At 43.5% G+C, this 20350-nt stretch overlaps 1 protein-coding gene across 6 annotated transcripts in view; it reads right to left on the minus strand.

Annotated features, from left to right (window-relative positions):
* Positions 1–10844, minus strand: part of PPP2R3B (protein phosphatase 2 regulatory subunit B''beta) — a 95656-nt gene extending 84812 nt beyond the window's left edge. For 3 of the 6 annotated variants that reach the window (XM_073353835.1, XM_073353797.1, XM_073353846.1), the window contains exons 1-2: positions 10489–10716; positions 7459–7919 (exon numbers count right to left, since the gene is read on the minus strand). In XM_073353835.1, the coding sequence (XP_073209936.1) occupies positions 7459–7809 (351 nt within the window). In that variant the 5' untranslated portion in view covers positions 7810–7919; positions 10489–10716. The other 3 variants (XM_073353807.1, XM_073353827.1, XM_073353817.1) reach the window with 3 other exon arrangements.
* Between the last annotated feature and the right edge of the window lie 9506 nt (positions 10845–20350).

The following is a 20350-nucleotide window of genomic DNA, read 5'->3' on the forward strand; positions in this document are numbered from 1 at the left end:
AATAATATATAAAGAGTTTATGCAATGAGGGCATTTTCTCTGTGTGAATATTTAAGAGCAAAAATAAAGTGAAACCCAGGTTAAAATTAGTTGGTGGACTTTACAAGTAAAGTAACTTTACATAACTTAAAACAAATCAAGTTCAATTCTGCACCTGCTTTCTCAGTTTTCAAAACCAGAGTATCAATCTGGGCTACTAAGATAAGTAGACACAAAGCTGAGGATTATATAAATGCTTCAGTGGTCAGTTTTTTGACATATGTGACTGAAACATGGCATGTACTGTTAAGATTGAAAAGGAGTTGGACACCAGTCACATGAAGCATCTCCAAATGATTGAAAACATCAAATGGTAAAAATTCAAGTAGAATGAATAGATCCATTTTCTAACTAAACAGATCCTTCTCTCCAAAGTGGTGTAGTCAGCTGCTCTGAATGCCTACCAACTTCCCTGCAAAAGTCATCTTTGACATTGACCCAGTGAAAGCAAGATGAAAAAACCCAGACCTAAACATGATGGCTGAATGACAGACATCTGTTCCTCACAGGCATCCCACTCTAATGTGCCAGATTTGGTTCAGGACAGATCATGGAAGCACATACCACAATGAGTATCCTTTATGCTGTCCATGCAACAGCACACAAACTAACTCCTTCCAAGTCTTCATCCTCTAACTTACTGGCTCTTAGCTGCTTGAATCATCAGTGGCTTTGATGTAGCACAAACACAGCTTATCTTCAAATATGACTGGCACTTTTACTGGCTAAAGAAGGGTGTACTCTATGTTCTACATTAGCGGAGGACTGTCTCAATCATCTTTCTTCCTGCCTCTCCCCTGACTGTGTGGGGAATAAGGCCCAGGAGAAACAAGATTTTCCTCCCTTCAGATAAGACCTGTTTTCTCAGGACCCAAAACCCTTTTATAGAGACTAACCCCAAAGAGAATTATAATTCAGGTCTCATTGTTATCTCCTGAAATCTATTTGTTTGTAGGTATTCAGCACCACTGCATGCCCTGTATGTTATTTGTGATAATTCCAGAAATGGATATCAGAATTCAGTGACTCAGCCCAAATGTACCAAAGGTTGTGATGGAAGAGGCCTCTGCCCGAAAGAAAATATATACTTCAGTAACTGCAAAGCGCATTCATACATTTCCCTTCTGCAGTTAAAAGAGCAGAGACTTTTAAAGAAGTTGGCTATAGTGAAATTTTGGGCAGCTCTAAGAAATTCTGTTCATTCTTCCACTATTCCTGATTAGAAGTAGGACCCTTCTCTTATATCACCTTTTGGTACATAGTCCCAAATGCTACAATATTGTATCTTAATTTTTTTCCTATCTCTTTTATGGTTCCTGTTTAGAACCTAAATTTGGATTACTGAAGCTATATTACAAGCTATTTTTACAATTAGGAACTTGTTTTTCATTTATGGAAGATTAGGATTCCAAACTTCACTTATATTTAAACTAGCTGTAGGTAAATCTGTTTGAACTCATCTTGGAAGCATGCTTAAGTACACATACACAAACAGATGCATTCTATTAACATTGTAATGGGTGGTTTGTGAATGCATCTGAAGGACAAAAGGGTAGATTCTGGAATCTATAAGAAAGTTAGCAGCCATAGGAGAACCTGCCATTATACCAAGGGTGTTATTTTAAGGGTTGACGTACCCAGCAAATGCACATTATTCAAAAGCAACTTTTATTTCTTAAACATACTGTGTTTTATAGAAGAGAAACATTTAAGATGAAGGTTCACTTCAGCTGATAATAAAATTAGACCAGTGTTCATATAAGTTTTCTGTAGCTTAGACCCAAATTTTGGGTGGGAACTGAGCTTATAAGGGTCATTTCTAAACAGTATTATAAAAGCCACTCCACTATCTAAATGAAAGTTAGATTTTCATTTATGACTTCCCCTACTCCCCATTATGAGTACATTTTCAGTTCTCTTTAACAACTGGTATACTTAATTGGGGAAGTAGATTGTTAGATGCATTGGGCTAGCTGCGGTACACAGTTTGCAGAGCATTCAGATTGCCAAGCAAACTGAGTAATATTAACTTCAAAAGATTTTCTTTCCCCTCTTAAGTATTGTCTGAAGAATGGAGTAGATTAAACAACTGTAATCTGTAAGACTCCAATATCCTTCAAAGGGTTTCTAGTGACAACCATGGAACCAAATCCCAAGTGTATTTTTTGCCAAAATTTTAGTTTTCCTCCCACTATACATTTGTTAGAAACATGAAAATTCTCTCACCAGACCATCATTTTTTTCTATTGTTGTCACCAAGGACAACAGTTCAAACAAGAACTGTTGCAATTCCTTGCTGTCAAATAGTTATTACTTTTAGTATATTTATAAAATTATCCTTACATTACAGATAAATTCTGGTGCCTATTGCACTGAAATGTGAGAGGTTGTGACTTCAGTAGTTTTGCCTATGTTTGGTAATGGAAGACCAACTCATTCATTTGCCATCTGCTCTGCTATAATGGAACTTTAAGCCTACAGATAATGAAACGCCTAATAAGTTGTTTTCAGGCCTCAAACAAGAGGCAACTATTGCCACTGCACTATTATAAATCAAGAAACTAGGCAAATTCTGTAGCACACTTCTACTCTACACTGAGTTCTGGGGCACCTTTATTTAAATTCAAAACTGCAGGTTACTGGACTAGATGTGAAAATGAATACAGTACTAAAAAGCTAGTACAGCAATCCCATAGATCAGATGTTGTATCCTTGTGTCACGGGATGCCTTAACTTGTGGTCCTGTTGCAAGCACTCCTATGAGCCACTGCACAGACAATTCCTGGGGCACAGGTTTGCCCCAGCTAGATTCTCCCACTTCCGATCTGCCCCCCATGGCTCCTGTCTCTGATCTGCCTTCACCGTGTCTTCTCTGACCCACGCACAGTCTGCCCCAGTTACTGGCAGGAACCCCTACCGCACTAGTAGTGCTGTCCAGGGGGGTCTTACACCTCTTCACACTTTAAAAGGTCCATAGAACAGCGATGAATTAGGCCACACATTTAAACAGGTTAATTTTTATGTTGCCATTTTCAGTTTATAACATGCTGCAGACTTTGCAGAGACAACACAAGTAAACCATATAAGCAGTTAAAGAAGAGGGGGAAACTGGAAATTGGGCAACTTGATTAGGTTAGTGGTAGTTTCTGACTTGAAAGTGTCTGGAAAGCAATTTAGGATGACAGTTGGATGTTTTTGCTATAATATTCAGTAGTGTTGATATTTAACTTTTAAACCAACATTTTATCAGCCCACGGAGATGAGGCAGCTCTGGGCTTGTCTACACAGTACGGCAATACATGCTCAAGGAGTGTGAATTCTAAAACCCATCAACATGTTGTGCACTAACTGGCCCTTGCAGTCCCATTTCAAACAGCACTATGTTAACGGGCACTAAGAACTTTTAGCTCATGCCAGCAAGATCTTCAAGGGCCAGTTCGTGTGCATCATGTTGAAGTGCTTGAGAATTCACACCCCTTGAGTGCACATTACCACACTGTTTAAACAAGCCCTCAGAAATAATTTCAGACTGCATGAAGACTCTGCATTGGTTTACACTCAATTCTCATTTTTAGGATTTTGTCGTAACAGTGAAGGCTAGCTGCCATTTTTTTTTTTAAAAGATTAAAAATTTAGAACAGTTCTGCAGCAAATTCTGCAACACTGCCCAATACTTGAGGCCTTCACTATAAGTCAGGAGCTTTATGAAAGGAGAGCTTAGAAACATACCACCTACTGACAAAACTATTACTTACTGTTAAAGTGCAATCAAGTCTGAGGTTCTGTACAAAATATGGTGCCTGGTAAGTTTATCACTACAGCGAGAAAGAAAATGTCTTCACATCTGTTTACCTGGTACTCTGCTCTATGGCAGAACCAAATTAAATTAAGGATAAGCAGCAATACATCTTTCCCTCAGACCTAGTCTTTTAGAAAGCTAGCCTTTTCTTTGATTAAAAGGTATATCGCCACATGCTATTTTATGGATATGTCTGTATAATCAACACTACTTCATCTATAGGGCTACTGAGTCTGAGATTTGGCTTCTAGAGTCAGTAAGTGTTCGTCCCTGGGCTTCCACACAAATAGTATTCCTGTACTCAGAGCTCCTGTCTGGACCTGGACAGATTCATGCAGAAAGATGGGCACAAAAACTGGATGACCGGGTCACAGGTTTTTTTGTTTCTTTTTAACTATAGCAAGCTGTAAATCCACCAATGATCCACCTAAATTCCCCACCCCTCCATCCTCAATCCTTAGCTTTTCCTTGCCAGTCAGGAAAGTGCTGGAAAACAGATACCAGACTTAGCCTTACTGTACTAGGAAGGAATAAAAAAACCAAACTGGCTCCAATACTACTCTGATATGCAATTTCTATGAATTCACGCATTTGTAATACAGTCATAGTATCTGGATAACAAAAGAGCATTAGTCCACATAACTAAGGTTCTTCACTTTCGTTCTACGTTATGATGCTTTCACAATAAAGAATTTCTGGAGGATTTTTTCACTGAGAAATGTTACGACCACTCTGCAGCTACTGGTATTGGGGGGGGGGGAAAAAAGCAAGATTGACTCATTCTGATTTCCTGGATAAGAAATTCTACAGCTAGCAGTCTTCCACTGAGAATTCAAACTGAAAGCACCTGTGCCCATCATAAATCGAACAAGTGGAAAGAAAAGCACATACTTAAAACCAGATTCCCACAAAGTCTGAGGCAATAAATCATTCAGCCTCTACACAATACTGATAGAACTTCAAGTTATACATCTACTAAGCAGAAAAGGATACAAGTGATGACCCTCCAGAAGCAAAGGCAAAATATTAGTTAACCTTCCTAGAGCCTAAGGATAACAAGGGACTAAGGCCTAGATTTTTAAAGGGATTTAAATGTTTCTTCACTCAGCACTGCAATGAACTGACTTAGGAGTTTAAGCCTCATTTTCAAAGTGATTTAGACGCCTAAGGCAAAGATACTTAGGTTTTGCAATGCTGAACAAAAGCAACACCTAACTACGTTTAAAAATCTGGGCCTAGGCTTCTCACCAGGATGTTGTCCCTCTACTGGTAGATAGTACCACTCCCTTTGTAGAGTTAGGTGTGTATGGAAAATTTTTCAAACTCTAGTAAAGTACACTGCTCTGTATTAGCACCAGGAAAAGTGACATGTGGCCCTTGGATAATCAGTGAACTTGAGCTTCCAACCAGAGATGTTAGTTTGTAAAGCTCTACTCCACATCTTTAGTCAAATGAAATCCCTAATACCAATTTCAGACACTAGCATAGCTTGTAAATCCAACCAGTAGTAGATTTTATCAGACGCACACCCACATAGGAGTGGATACTAACTTATTAGGCTTGCCTACATTACCCGCTGAATCAACTGGCAGTGATTGATCCAGCAGGGGTCAATTTATTGCGTCTAGACTAGGCGGCGTCGACGGGGGAGCATCAGCAGTCGACTCACTGCAGTAAAGACACCACGGTGTGTAGATTTAAGTATGTCGACTTCAGCTACATTATTTGTGTAGCTGAAGTTGCGTAACTTAGATCGATCCCCCTCCGCCCACAGTGTAGATCAGATCTTAGATGCTAAGTTCATTAAAGCAGCTACTCTACAACTAAAATCAACAAATTTCTGCAATTTCTAATCCTCTATAGGAGGAAATTATTTTCCTGCACATGTAGCATTCACTGTGGTACGTTTAGCATCTAGTAAGAGTTGCAACAGAGATATACAGCTCAGATTGTACGATATTATATTTGTCAGAGTTTAGTGTCCTAGAATATCAGGGTTGGAAGGGACCTCAGGAGGTCATCTAGTCCAACCCCCTGCTCAAAGCAGGACCAATTCCTGACTAAATCATCCCAGCCAGGGCTTTGTCAAGCCTGACCTTAAAAACTTCTAAGGAAGGAGATTCCACCACCTCCCTAGGTAACGCATTCCAGTGTTTCACCACCCTCCTAGTGAAAAAGGTTTTCCTAATATCCAACCTAAATCTCCCCCACTGCAACTTGAGACCATTACTCCTTTTCTGTCATCTGCTACCACTGAGAACAGTCTAGAGCCATCCTCTTTGGAATCCCCTTTCCAGTAGTTGAAAGCAGCTATCAAATCCCCCCTCATTCTTCTCCTCCGCTGACTAAACATCCTCAGTTCCCTCAGCCTCTCCTTATAACTCATGTGTTCCAGTCCCCTAACCATTTTTGTTGCCCTCCGCTGGACTCTTTCCAATTTTTCCACATCCTTCTTGTAGTGTGGGGGCCCAAATCTGGACAGAGTACTCCAGATGAGGCCTCACCAATGTCAAATACGGGGGAACGATCACATCCCTCGATCTGCTGGCAATGCCCCTACTTATACATCCCAAAATGCCATTGGCCTTCTTGGCAACAAGGGCACACTGTTGACTCATATCCAACTTCTCGTCCACTGTAACCCCTAGATCCTTTTCTGCAGAACTGCTGCCGAGCCATTCGGTCCCTAGTCTGTAGCGGTGCATTGGATTCTTCCGTCCTAAGTGCAGGACTCTGCACTTGTCCTTGTTGAATCTCATCAGATTTCTTTTGGCCCAATCCTCCAATTTGTCTAGGTCCCTCTGTATCTTATCCCTACCCTCCAGCGTATCTACCTCACCTCCCAGTTTAGTGTCATCTGCAAACTTGCTGAGGGTGCAATCCACACCATCCTCCAGATCATTTATGAAGATATTGAACAAAACCGGCCCCAGGACAGACCCCTGGGGCACTCCACTTGATACGGGCTGCCAACTAGACATGGAGCCATTGATCACTACCCGTTGAGCCCGACAATCTAGCCAGCTTTCTATCCACCTTATAGTCCATTCATCCAGCCCATACTTCTTTAACTTGCTGGCAAGTGTCCTTTTACATTACTTCGTTACACTTCACGGTACTGAATAACTACCACCATTGTTGATTTTGGAGAACTGGAGATTCCAGAGGGAAACAAAATGCTTGGAAGTTTCTTGTTTTGAGTAATCTTCAATCAGCTATAAGATTATCAGTCTCTTGGTAAAAAGAAAAGGAGTACTTGCGGCACCTTAGAGACTAACAAATTTATTTGAACATAAGCTTTCGTGAGCTACAGCTCACCTCATCAGATGCAATCGATGTAGCTCACGAAAGCTTATGCTCAAATTTGTTAGTCTCTAAGGTGCCACAAGTACTCCTTTTCCTTTTACAGATACAGACTAACACGGCTGCTATTTTGAAACCAGTCTCTTGGTAGTTTAGACAAGTATTAGCGAACACTAGCTATTTATGCCACTAACTCACTTTTTGATTGAATGCAGTGGTGAAACAAAAACAGCCTCATAACTCATCAACACCACACACCTTAGGTTCACCTATTACAAAAGGTATTCTAATTCAAGTCTCAAAGTAAAGGAACTTACTGTTCTTGTCCCTGCAGACCTACGTATTCCTCTAATATTAGATAGGTTTCTTGGGCTAGTTGAAGTTCCTAGGGGGAGAGCTGTGGAAAGATGAGGAGGACTGGAAGGAGTCACCAAAGGAGATATCAGGTTATCTAGCATACTTTGTTTAGATTTGGAGGTTTTATTAGTAAAAATGAGAGGTTCACTGTCCCCAGCATCTCCACTACCAATTTCAGTCTTCTCTTCATTCTTGATCCTTCTCAAACAATCCTTTAACATCGACTGGGTTGTAGGCTGACTGAGCCAGCACAGGAAGAGTTCATCCACTTTCATTTTTAGTACAGGTTGCAAAACTTTCCCAGCCAGCATCTTCTACCAGTTTACTTTTGTTCCAACAAAGGAACTCAAGTCAACCAGATTAAAAACGTTTCACTGCTTATTCCACTGTCTTTCACTCTGTTGCACAAAATCCAAGATGCCTGTTAAAAGAAAGATTTTATTGCTTAATATTATGATTGCAACAAGATGTCAAGACTTAACTAATTCCACATGGTACAAACTCAGATACAAGGCTTGATGACAAACATACAAATAAATGAGAATCAGATCATATTCCATCAACTATGGATTAGTGACAATCTATTAAAAGGCTTTTAAAACTAATTTGGGCTGTGAAGATTGTTCCTCTGAGTCCCCATCCTGTACAATCTTAGCATAAGAGATAATTTATCTGGTCTACACTACAGACCAATATCAGTATAACTACGTTGCTCAGGGTGTGAAAAATCCACACCCCTAAGCAACTTAGTTTTACCAACTTAACCTTCCACCACATAGACAGTGCTATGTGGACAGGAGAGCTTCTCCTGTCAACATAGTTACCACTTCTGAGGGAGGTGGATTAACTACACCAATGGGAGAAGCTCTCCTGTCAGCCTAGGAGTGTTTTCACTAAAGCTTTTACTGCTGTAGACTGTACATGAAAACAAGCCCTAATACTTTTCAGACATTTACTTCCAACTTTGCCAAAAAACCCACCTTCCTTTCTGTGAGTGTAGATGTGCAAAGTTTCAAGGGCTTTTTTTTTTAAATGAAAATAGAAGTGGGTCTTAAATAAGGCTTTGAACCTGACTGATACTACAGAGCCATTACATGCAAACAATGAAATTCCAAGCAAAAGAAGTTAGTATTAATGAAATGTTAAGATTGAAATACCAAGCGTTTGAGTCAGGAAATGCAGAGTTAAAGTTGAAAACTCAACCTTAATTCCACATCTTATGCTTATGCCTTAAAATATGATCCCTTTGTCTCAGTTTTAATGATTTATCAGTATAATCCTAAATGAAATTTTTTATCAAGTTAATACAGTTATGATACAGTGCTGTCTTCAGACTATTTGATTTTTATGTCTCAGTCAGAACACCACAAATCAGTGTTGAAAGTACAACTTAATGTTATTAACCTTTACAATGTATGGAATGTTCAGTTTTTTTTAAAAGCCAACGCAAACCTATGATGGCTTTAAGTGTTGGGATGGCTGCAAGACCTTTCAGCTTTGAATTACTCTCACTTCTGAGGCAAAACTCCAGGTTGAGCATGCCCGAGTTCAAAATTTAAGGAAAGAAGCAAAGGGCTAATGCAAAATACTAAAAAAAAAAATCTGCGTTCTATCCTAGTTCTGTAGTTGACCGATATCTCAGTCACCACGTCTGTAAAAAAACCTGTCAAAGGGACTTAATGTTTGCAAAGCATTCTTATCCTTAGGCGGAAGGCTTTATGGATATGCAAAATAGTTGTAATTATTTTTATTAAAACCTCAGTTAAGGAAGAAAAGCTTTTGTTAGCACCATAATTTACATACGTTTAAAATTAGGAAGTTTGAGCCTTTATCCAGTCTTCCAGCTAGCATGCGTCACAATAATGGACAAACTCAGGAACCTTTAAACATCTATAACACCACTTACTCAGATTTTCTTTAGATATGGTTTGTTTGCAGATCACGACACTAACTCAAACCAAGACAGAGTGAATCAGAATTAACTGCAAGTCAGATGTTCCACTATGTATTTGCAGGTTGGGATTTTCTATTATCTAAGTGAATTAGGAGCACATGTAACATTGAAAGCCAACGTGATTTGTGTACCGTAAACCATGGAGATGCTTTCAAAAAAAATCCATATTCTAGGGTGTCAACAAATAAGGGCAGAGTAAAGATTCAGCTTTCCCTAAATTGCATACAATTTTGCATACAATTGCATACAATTTACAAAATTTACAATTTTGATTCCATAACATCCATGTTGATTTTGCAGTAATTTTCTGCAGGGAAAGCATGCCTGAGAGAGGCAGCCAAAACACACTATGCAATGATAATGGTTGTAATTAAGCACTCAAGACAAGGCAGGCAGAGCTAGTTAAATGATCAACTTTATCTCTTCCCCTCGCCTCCCTTCCGTTGGTTACTATAACTTTTCAGATATTGTGTTTATGAAATCAGAGTTATCCATGGTGTTGAACTCATACACTGTTTGTGGAATAGCAAGGATATGACACGGAAGAAACTCATTGAGTGGCCCATCCCACCCAGCTCACTGCAGGACTGTTCACTTCTATGGTCTGTCTCCTGATAGACTCCATCCCGTACAAAGAGAGAACCAGGGTGCCTTGGTGCGGGTCATGAGTCATGAAACTAAAAGACAACAGGTTTAAAGCTATCATAAGGAAGTACTTCACCCAATGCACAGTCAACCTCTTGAACTGGTCACCAGGGGATGTGACTAAAGCCAGAACTATAACTTGGTTCAAAGAAGAATTAGCTACATTCATGGAAGATAGGTCCACCCATGGTTATTCGTAGGGTGACCAGACTGTTCCAATATTAGGGGCTTTGTTTTACCCCAGCCTGATTTTTCACATTTGAGATGTGGTCACTCTAGCCCTTAGCCAAGATCATCAGAGATGCGACCCCACCCTCCTTCTGGCCACACGAAACCTCGCACTCCCAGAAGCTGAGACGGGACAACAGGGGATGGATCCCTTGATAATTACCCCACTTCTGAAGACAGGGCACTCCGGACTAGAGGGACCACTGAGGGCTCTGCCCCTGCTCAGCCTCTCCTCTGCCCCGTGGCCCCCGCCCCAACCCCGGGCGGCGGCCAGGCCCCTGCCGCACTCAGCTCCGTGTTTCCTTCCCCTCAGCTCGGCGCCGGGCTGCGGGACGGACCCGCTGGGAAACGGGGCTGCAGCCACCCAGGGCCCGGACCGCCCCGCGCTCCCCAGCAATACCCCGGCCGGGCGGGGCGGGGCAGCGGCGGCTTCACGTCTCACCTCCCGCCGCTCCCTTCAAACCCGCCGCGCCGCGCCTTCCGGCCCGCCCCGCCCGAGAGCGGGCCCTTTATACAGCCGCAACTCTCACGAGAGTCTCCCCGCGAGAAGCTGCTCCCGGTTGCCAGGGTGACAGGGGGGCACGTGGCTGGAAGGAACCACAGCCACGCCGGGAGGCTGCTGCGTCCTGACGTTGCCGTGCGGGCGCCTCGCCTTCCCAGCAGCCTGTGCGGTGTGACGACACCACCCCACCCCCCTGGCTTCCCCTCCCGTCTACTTCTCCTTTCCCAGCAGCCTGTGCGGTGCGCTGGGCGCTCTGTGACCCCTCCCGTCCTTTCCCGGCCGCCTGTGTGGTGTAACGCCCCGTGTCGGCCCCCATACACCCCTCCCCCTCCCCCATGCCCTGCAGGCTCCCACCATGGCTGCCTAGCACCCTCCTGTAACCCCCTGTGCCACTGCCATCAGCATCACCAGGGTTCCCTCCCTCCCTCTTGGGAGCCTCCTGAACCCTGTGGGTGAAGGGGGGCAGCCCGGGGTTGGGGAAGCTCCCGCCTGGCCTCATAGTGCATCCCAACATAAGAGGCACAATGTAGGGGCCCAGCTTGTCTCTGAGGTCAAGTAGGTGCAACGCAGGGTGCTGCTGCATGTCAGTGCCATTTGCCACCATGTTCCTATGCCCCTCCTAGGCCCTCTCCCACCCCCACCCCAAACCCTCAAGAATGGCAACTCTCTTGGCAATAGTTGCCAATCTGTGGCTCATGGTCCACAGTGTACTTGCTGGTATCCTGAAGAGAGCTGACTAATCACGTGATGCTGGCTCTTCTTGTTTCCAGCTGTTACGTTCTGTTAAAAGAGAGCTAAAAATACATTAAATATTTTCCGATTGCGTTTCTATGTAAGCAATTGCTGTAGTTGCCATAGGAATGCTATGGTGGGGTTGCAAATGGGAGGAAAGGTGGTTCATGTGATAGCAAATGGGAGGTGAGGTGAAGCCTGGCGATGGTGAATGTAAAGGTAGATGATAGACAATCTCTCTATTAAGAACTCCTCACCGTTTGAGAGCCACTCCCTGCCATGTAGTTCACTTCACTGTTTATCTTTCTCTCCAGCCTCAAAACCTCTGTGTAGTTTCACACTTTGTATAAATTTCACAAATCAACTTCTGGGACTTTCTGGATAGGCTTGGGGGATTGAGGGGGGTTAAGAGGGACATGTGCTCATACCCTTGCACACACAATTTTTCACTCACCTATTGGCATCCGCTCACTACAGCTGCAGGCCCTCTGTACTTGTACCCAGAATCCCCCACCCTCTCTTCTGATATGGTTTCACCTCCTTTCATATATATATCATCCATGTATCACAGTGAAGTGAAAGAAAGGATTTAGCTAAATTTAATCTATTTGCTGATGGCTTCCTTTGGCATCTTCTGTGTAGTGGTGGAATGGCAGTCTTTCAAAGTCAGTGTTCCAGGACTGGGACAGCATTGGAGATGTTCTTTCCCTACTTTATCATCTACATGAAGCAGCAACAAAGAAGTTGGAATGGAATGCAGTGGTTCAGAAGGAAGGAATAGAGAGTGTCTACACTGCAATAAAACACCCACGGCTGGCCCATCTCAGCTGACTCAGGTTGCAGGGCTGTAAAACTGCGGTGAAGATATTGGGCTTGGGCTGGAGCCTGGGCTCTAGGATCCCACAGGTGGGGAGCATCCCAGAGCCAAGGCTCCAGCACAAGGTCAGATATCTACATCACAATTTTATAGGCCTGCAGCCTGACTTCTGCAAGCCTGAGTTAGCTGACACAGGCCAACTCCAGGTGTTTTATTGCAGTGTAGACATATCCTGAGTTTGAGATTAGGTGAATCTAGGAGAAGTGAAAAAGTGGGCTTGCTCCTCCACCTGTGAAGAGTGAACAAAAGAGGCAATAGATGAGAGGAAGCTAAGATTGGATGAGCAAAGGAGAAGGTTCATATATGCTAAGAGATAATCTGGTATAAATCCAAAGGCCAACAAATTCAGGAAAGCAATTCCTGTATTAAAAATACTATTCTTCTATCCAAAACAATGGTGGTATTGTCATTGTTTTTGAGTTTTTTGAACCATTCTTGTAAACACTTTCATATTTTTCACAGTTTTTAAAATTGGATTCAGAGATGTTAAGAAAGCCTGTAAATTGATGAAGGATAGGTTGAATGGTCCCCACTTTCTCAAGTAAGATAGTATTCTGGTTCCTGCATATTGGTCGGTAAAGTTAGGAGAGTAGGATTTTATGAAGACTAAAATGTAATGAACTGCTTTATCCAAGATGGGAAGTGATTAAGGCATTGAGCATAAGATGTGCAAAGCAGAATCTGAAGTAAGGATAACTCTGTGAATGTTCTGGAAGTAGTGAAGGACAGAATTCAATATGGAAGATGAGGGAAGACAAAAAAGTTTGTCACAGGTTACATGATTTCTGGCCCAAGGAGTACAGGTCTGAATTAAGCAGAGTGATAGAAGAGTCAGAGACATGGAACAAAGAGGACTCTTAAAAGATTTTGAATGTCTTTGAAGCATTCCTTAGTGATGATGTAGCCATCTGTTGATTGACAGAGTGACAACAGGTGGCAATAGAGGGATCAGAGAACGAGTGGAGTGAGTTGTAAAGTTGGATATCGTCTGCATAGAAATGATGCCCGTTGTTGACGCTGGCAATGAGATCTCCCAAAGGGAGCAGATGGAGAAATCAGAGAAAAAAAATAAAACATCTGTGAAAAATACACAGGGTCAAAGTCTTGTTTATGCATGTTGGTGTAAATTCAAAGTAACTCCATTGACTTTAATAGAATTTGTAAAGATTTACACTGTTTTCGGTGAGATGGGAATCAGACCCTCTATGTCTTCAGGGAAGCAGGTAGTACTTGGGGCAAGATCATCAGCTGGTACTGCAATTGGCAGTAATATTTTGGCAAGTTGGTCCAAGGAAAGAACTTGCAGAAGCTGGATCAGATCTCCTTCAATAGGGTGTCTCTGTCCCTGGATCTTGCTTCTATAAATGTGAGCCCATACTTGTGCAATTTTAGAAAAAGCTGTCAAATGCACCCCTTTGTTAAGGCCTTCTAACTACGAGCTGACTTTTAGACTTCCCTATAGAAACTTGTGTTCTGGCTGGTATTCCCACATCTCAGTTGGTGTAATGTGTGGTCAACAGAGATGTGTTTGGTCCAATTTATGCAAAATGTACCCATTCATTTTAGTGATGGATGCTTAAAATGTACAGTTGAATAATAAAAATTAGTGCATGCATTATGAGACAATATCCAGTGTCTGAAAGTTAAAGTAATGGAGTCATATTCAGTAGTCATGTAAAAGGTGGTAAAAGTTACATGTGAGGGTGAGTGAAGATCAGGAAATAGGTTTAGGTGGATGTAGGTGGTACAGTAAAATAACCTACATCAATGTAGGACTCAGTGGGTATGCAAAATTAGTATATTTTACGTGTTAAGAGGCAAAAAAGAAGGTTGTAGCATAAAAGCAGCTAATAGGAGGTGTAAGATAACTGGGGCCTAGACCAGGGGTTCTCAAACTATGGGTCGGGACCCCAAAGTGGGTCACGACCCCATTTTAATGGGGTCACCAAAGCTGATGTTGGTCTGAAGCCCAAGCCCCACCACCCAGGGCTAAGGTTACTTGTCCCCTGTCTACGGCAGAAGCCCTTGGGCTTCAGCTTTGGCTCCTCTGCCTGGGGCGGGCGGGTTCAGCCTTCAGTCCCCCTCCTGGGGTAGTGTAGTAATTTTTATTGTCAGAAGGGGGTCACGGTGCAATGAAGTTTGAGAACCACTGGCCTAGACAATTCAGATCTTTGTGGTCTGCAGTTATTACCTAGATTTTCACCTGGAACTTGCAGTCCATACAGCATATGAAGCAGAAGAGGCTGACCTACCCTACTCGGTTGCCATCCAGCACTTACATTACTGAATGGTTATGCTTTTCCTATATGATTTATTTGTAGCTTCAAATTAGGGTGACAACCTTTTCAAAAGGCAAAAGAGGGACACAGGCAGAATACCCATCCTCCTCCATGGCTACACTCCTACTCCTCCTCTTCCCAGAGGCCATGCCCCATCTCTTCCCCTGGCTCCCCACCCCCTGCTCCTCCTCTTCCCCTGAGGCCCCACCTCTTGGCCTGGCTAGAAGCCAGAGCCGGGCTATGGTAAGAGCTGCCCAGGAAGTCTGGGCCACTGTGGGGAACCCCAAACTGTCCACCTGCCCTGGGTGGGAGGCCTGAGAGCAGCTTCTGGCCCATGTCTACACCCCACAGGATGTGCCGTCCAGGGCAGATGGAGGATATGGTGCTCCGCACAGCAACCCAGGCTCCCTGAGTGGCTCTTACCATGGCCTGCCAGGATGCAGGGCAAAGGCCCACCTAAGTGCCCCGCTCCACTGGGATAAGGCTGGCACCGCCCCTGAGCGTCAGTCAGTTGCAGAGCGGCACCACAGGGAATCTGGGGCAAATGCTGTTCCAGGGTCATTCAGCCCAGGACCAGGACCTGAACTCTGTATTTTGGGACTGTCCTACCCCATTCGGGACAGGTGGTCACCCTACTTCAAATATAATATTTTAGAAGGGTAATGTTGTGAAATCTTTGGCTCCAATACTAAATCTAACAATAAGAAGCTGCATTAAAACAAAATAAAGTGGCTAGCATTTCATTTTTGCTCATTAAAACCATAAAGAGTATAGTTTACCAATATTGCTTGGTAACATCATTTTCAGAGTATGTATATAGAACATCTGATATATGTAAAGTAGATCCAAATACCACTTCCATCCTAAAATGCCTTCAGCTTTGTCTGTCACTTTCCAGAACTCCATCTACACTATAAAGTCAGTGTTCTCAATCACCAGTTAGAATTGATGAGTGCTGACTTTTTTTCTTTGTGCATGTATGTCAGCATAGTAAATATCTGTGAACAGCAAGGGAAGATTATTGCCATAAACACAGTGGGTCCTAAATGCCAATGGTAGGTAATGGGATGTTTCCAGTGGATATGGACCGATAAACTTCCAGTGTATTGTATATGTATATTGCCCCCTTACTAACATTCAGTGCGGGTGTTTCAGTTGCTAGCTCCCAGTACTAAAAGGGGGAAGGGTCGATGGGGAATCAGGACCCTGAGACTGACAGCCCCCAGGAACAATGGGGAGAGGCCAATGCTCCAGGTCAGCCTGAATGACAGGGTGAGCAGGCTAATTAGGGAGTCAGGAGGCCAGGGAGGTCCCGTCCTCTGTGTGAACTGGATTTGCTTGGGTCAGACAGAGTGGGGTCGAGCTAAGGAGAAAGCAGGGGTCCAAGCTGAGCTGGAGAGCAGAGCTGTGCCAGATCCAGAGAGAGCAGACCCTGTCCTGGGAGCAGAGCTGCAGCCCCAAAGCCAGAGGCACAGCCCAGAGAGTGCAGATTTGCCCTGGGAGGAGAGCTGCAGCAACCAGAGCCAGAGGGGCCAGAAAAGCAGCCCATGAAGCAGGTCAGTGTTGGGAGCAGAGTCACAGAAGCAGCCTGCAGAGCAGACCTGTCCTGGAAGCAGAGCTTCCGCAACTAGAGCCAGAGGGGCCAGAGAAGCAGCCCAGGGAGCTGGAGGCAGAGCAGCAGCCGTGCTGAGGTAGAGTGGAGCTGGAGCTGGAGCAGTCCGGAGCCGGGTGTCGTGAGCAGCTGGGGAGAGCGAGGGGGACCCTGGGCAGTGGGCCCAGCACAGGGAGACACCTCAGCCAAGAGGCTCTGCAGGCCAGACTCGGAGCGAGATTGGTTACCCTGACAGGGCGGGGGCGACACTGGGAAGAAGGGTCCTGCCACCTAGAGCCTGAGAGCGTGTGGCCACCACCAGAGCGAGTGTCCAACCCACAGCATCCCTGCAGCACAGCCAGGGCCTGAGAAGGAGGCCTGGGACTTACAAGGAACAGACTGTGAACTGCCCTGACGTTCCAGAGACACTGTTTGTGAAGTTCCCTGCCACAGAGCGGGGTGATGTGTTTCCTTTAACCTTTCCCATTTTTCCTTATTCTTTTTAAAATTAATTGTTGATTAAATAACTTGCATTTGCTTTAACTTGTATGTAATGGTCAGTGGGTCAGAGAAGTGCCCAGTGCAGAGAGAGTACCCCGGAGTGGGAACACCCTAGCCCCTGTCCTAGGTGACCACAGCAGGGTTGGGGGTCGAGCCCCCCAGGAATCCTGGGCCCAGCCTTGTTGGGGTTACGAGGACTCTGCCAGACAGGAGAGTAGAAGGGGAGTCCTCAAGGGCAGGGAGGCCACTGGATAAAGGAAGTGGAAGTGAGGACTCAGATCCTTGCGCTAGCCCACTTCACCGGGGTAGTGCAGAAGCCAGGAAAGTTTCCCACAATAGTGGGACTATTCCCCCACTTACATATAAGCCCTAAATCATGCAGTCTTGAGTACTTAGGCAAAACTCCCATTAACTTAAGTGGGAGTTTTGTCGCAGTAAATTCTAGGTATTTCATAGTTAGCCTATAGATTATAGTCATACCACTTCCAAAACAGTTTTTCACACATACTTTTCCACCTTTCTTTCCCGAATGTAGAGCTGCCATTTTGCCATAGATTGCACGTATGGCGAGGTGAAATGCCTCCTTTTTAGATCCAGACGCAAATCCCTATGATGAATATTTATGAATCCTTATACTGGAACTTTAAAACTGCACATGTGTGGAGGAAAACTGTAACACTTTCTTAGGATGTAGTTTTAAAAGAGAAGAGCTACTTTTGTGTCAGGCTTCTAATATGGCTGTTGCTGACACAGACCACAATTTTCAAATTTATGTACCTAAAGTTAGGTGTAGAACCTAGTTGCAGTGGGGGAGGTTTAGATTGGATATTAGGAAAAACTTTTTCACTAAGAGGGTGGTGAAACACTGGAATGCGTTACCTAGGGAGGTGGTAGAATCTCCTTCCTTAGAGGTTTTTAAGGTCAGGCTTGACAAAGCCCTGGCTGGGATGATTTAACTGGGAATTGGTCCTGCTTCGAGCAGGGGGTTGGACTACATGACCTTCTGGGGTCCCTTCCAACCCTGATATTCTATGATTCTATGATTCTAACCTATATTTCAGCACCTCAGAAATAGTGGCCTGATTTTAAAAGTTGCTGATGAGTTGAAGCTCCTGCTTAGGTCAGTTGGAGGTAGGTGTTCTCAATATCTCTAACAATTAGGCCTCTTTTATTTAAGTGCCTACATTCGACAATTTTGGCCGTAGCTACTAATCTGGTTTGTGTTTCAAAACTTGCTGTTGCTTTTATGACTTAGTCATAAGACACAATCAAAGGATTGTGGAAAGGGATCTGCAGAAAGGGATCGGTGGGTCATAGTGGATCACAAGCTCAACATGAGTCAAGTGTAACTCTGTTGCAAAAAAAAAAATCAAACATCATGCTGGGGTGTATTAGCAGGAGTGTTGAAGCAAGACACAAGAAGTAATTCATCCGCTGTACTCGGAACTGATGAGGCCTCAACTGGAATATTGTGCCCAGTTCTGGGGCGCCACATTTTAGGAAAGATGTGAACAGATTGGAGAAAGTCCAGAGAGGAGCAACAAAAATGGTTAAAAGTCTAGAAAACATGACCCATGAGGGAAGATTGGAAAAAAACCTGATTTTGTTTAGTCTGGAGAAGAGAAGACTGAGAGGGGACATAACTGTTTTCAAGTACATAAGAGATTGTTACAAAGGGGAGGGAGAAAAACTGTTCCCCTTAACCTTTGAGGATAGGACAAGAAGCAATGGTCTTAAATTGCAGCAAGGGTGGTTTAGATTGGACATAAGGAAAACTCTCCTAACTCTCAGGGTGGTTAAGCACTGGAATAAATTGCCTAGGGAGGTTATGGAATCTCTACCTTTGGAGATTTTTAAGAGCAGGTTAGATAAACATCTGCCAGGGATAGTCTAGATAATACTCCTGCCATGAGTGCAGGGGACTGGACTAGATGAGCTCTCAAGGTCCCTTCCAGTCCTACGATTCTATGATAATGTAAAATGTAGAGATTCCTGTCTGACCAATGGGAGAAAATTCAACTTTCTACTATCCAAAAAAGAAGTGCTGGTGCTGAAAGCCATCAAGTACTGCAATCTTATGTGTGGATCTAGAGCACTGACTGCTGGGGCTTCATGCATCCTTTTGTATGCTAGGGTGAGGGGAAAGGCTAAGAAAATGTTTGGGACTCCCTTACACTACGGACCCACAACACCGAACCATGTCACTTCAGCCTTTCTTGCAGCTGCCTACCAAAAATAGAGCTAGAATGGTGAGCTAGATATCATATGGCCTCCAAAAGTAGCATCATATGCAGAAAAAAAATTTCAACAATGCTGACTTAGTGTACACGTTCTGCCGCCAGCTACAAACTAGGGAAAACATGAAATTCAGTTAAGGCTCAAAATTTGTGTTTATGCCTTCACTTTGTGACTAGATATTGCAGAAAACAGAGTCTGGATAATCTCTTGCAGATCATCAATTCTTGCAGCACCAGGCAGGGTGTAGTGCTGGGTTTAATTATGAATTGCTTTGCTGCCTGTCAACTTGTGTCATGGATTTAGACGTTACTTTAAAATATTTTTTGTCCACGAATATGTTTTACTCCCTCTTTATCACATTGTGTGTTTATTGACTGAGGCATCATCACAGGCTGTCTCTTTACAATAGCGGTTGTTGCTGTATGGGAGTATTTACATTTCAGAAAGGGAAAAGAAAAAGTAATATAAAATGTAGTTACTGTAAGAGCAGGTACACTATTCACCAAACAGGAAAAGCAGTTGAGCAGTTGTTTGCCATTACAGTTTTAGATTAATTTAATTTTTATATCAATCTGGAGCAAGAAAATTGAGCAGTTGTACATTTTGCTGAATTAATATCTAGGGGATTGTTTCCCTTTGGGCCCTGGCTTGGACCATATTTACAGCAATCCAAGTGTGAAAGGCTGGTTCCCCATTAAGTCACCCAGATTTTCTGATCCTGGGTTTACAGAGTTCTAATGCTATATATAAAGGTTTTATCTAACAATGTATCCAGGCCATATGAAGCATATGGAAAACTGCTCAAAACACAGTCTCGGGGGTCGTGTTTAGCAAGATGTGTGAGAGGACACTTATGGGACGTGGGAGTGGGAATCTATTCATTCCCCAGGCTGAGTGTCATTAAGCCAGATTCTCTTCTCACACTGATGCAAGCATTATACATGAGAGGAGAAGCTAACGTACTGCATTCAGCAGCAGCCAGCAGTGGCTAGGTCTGCCAACCATTTCATCTGCCCTCAAACACACATGAGCCATTCCAGGGCCAGGGCCCCAGCAGCTCCATGTACATGGCCAGGACCCAGCGGAGGAAGTTGGAGTTGGAGTTGTATTGTTGTGACTGAACATGCATTTATTTGCACTTGATAAGAATAATATATTTATTACGTGAGCAGTGTAAGAATTATAATTTCTTTACTAACTTTCTTGAATTTCAGTGCTCGGGTTTTGCAAAGTATGTGACAGGCAAGTATAGTTTTGTTAGTTAGCAGCTTTACCTGGTTCTGAAATAATTTCTTTTGTTTGTGG

The sequence above is a fragment of the Lepidochelys kempii genome, chromosome 1, assembly GCF_965140265.1.
Source record: "Lepidochelys kempii isolate rLepKem1 chromosome 1, rLepKem1.hap2, whole genome shotgun sequence".
In the NCBI taxonomy this organism is placed as follows: Eukaryota; Metazoa; Chordata; order Testudines; family Cheloniidae; genus Lepidochelys; species Lepidochelys kempii.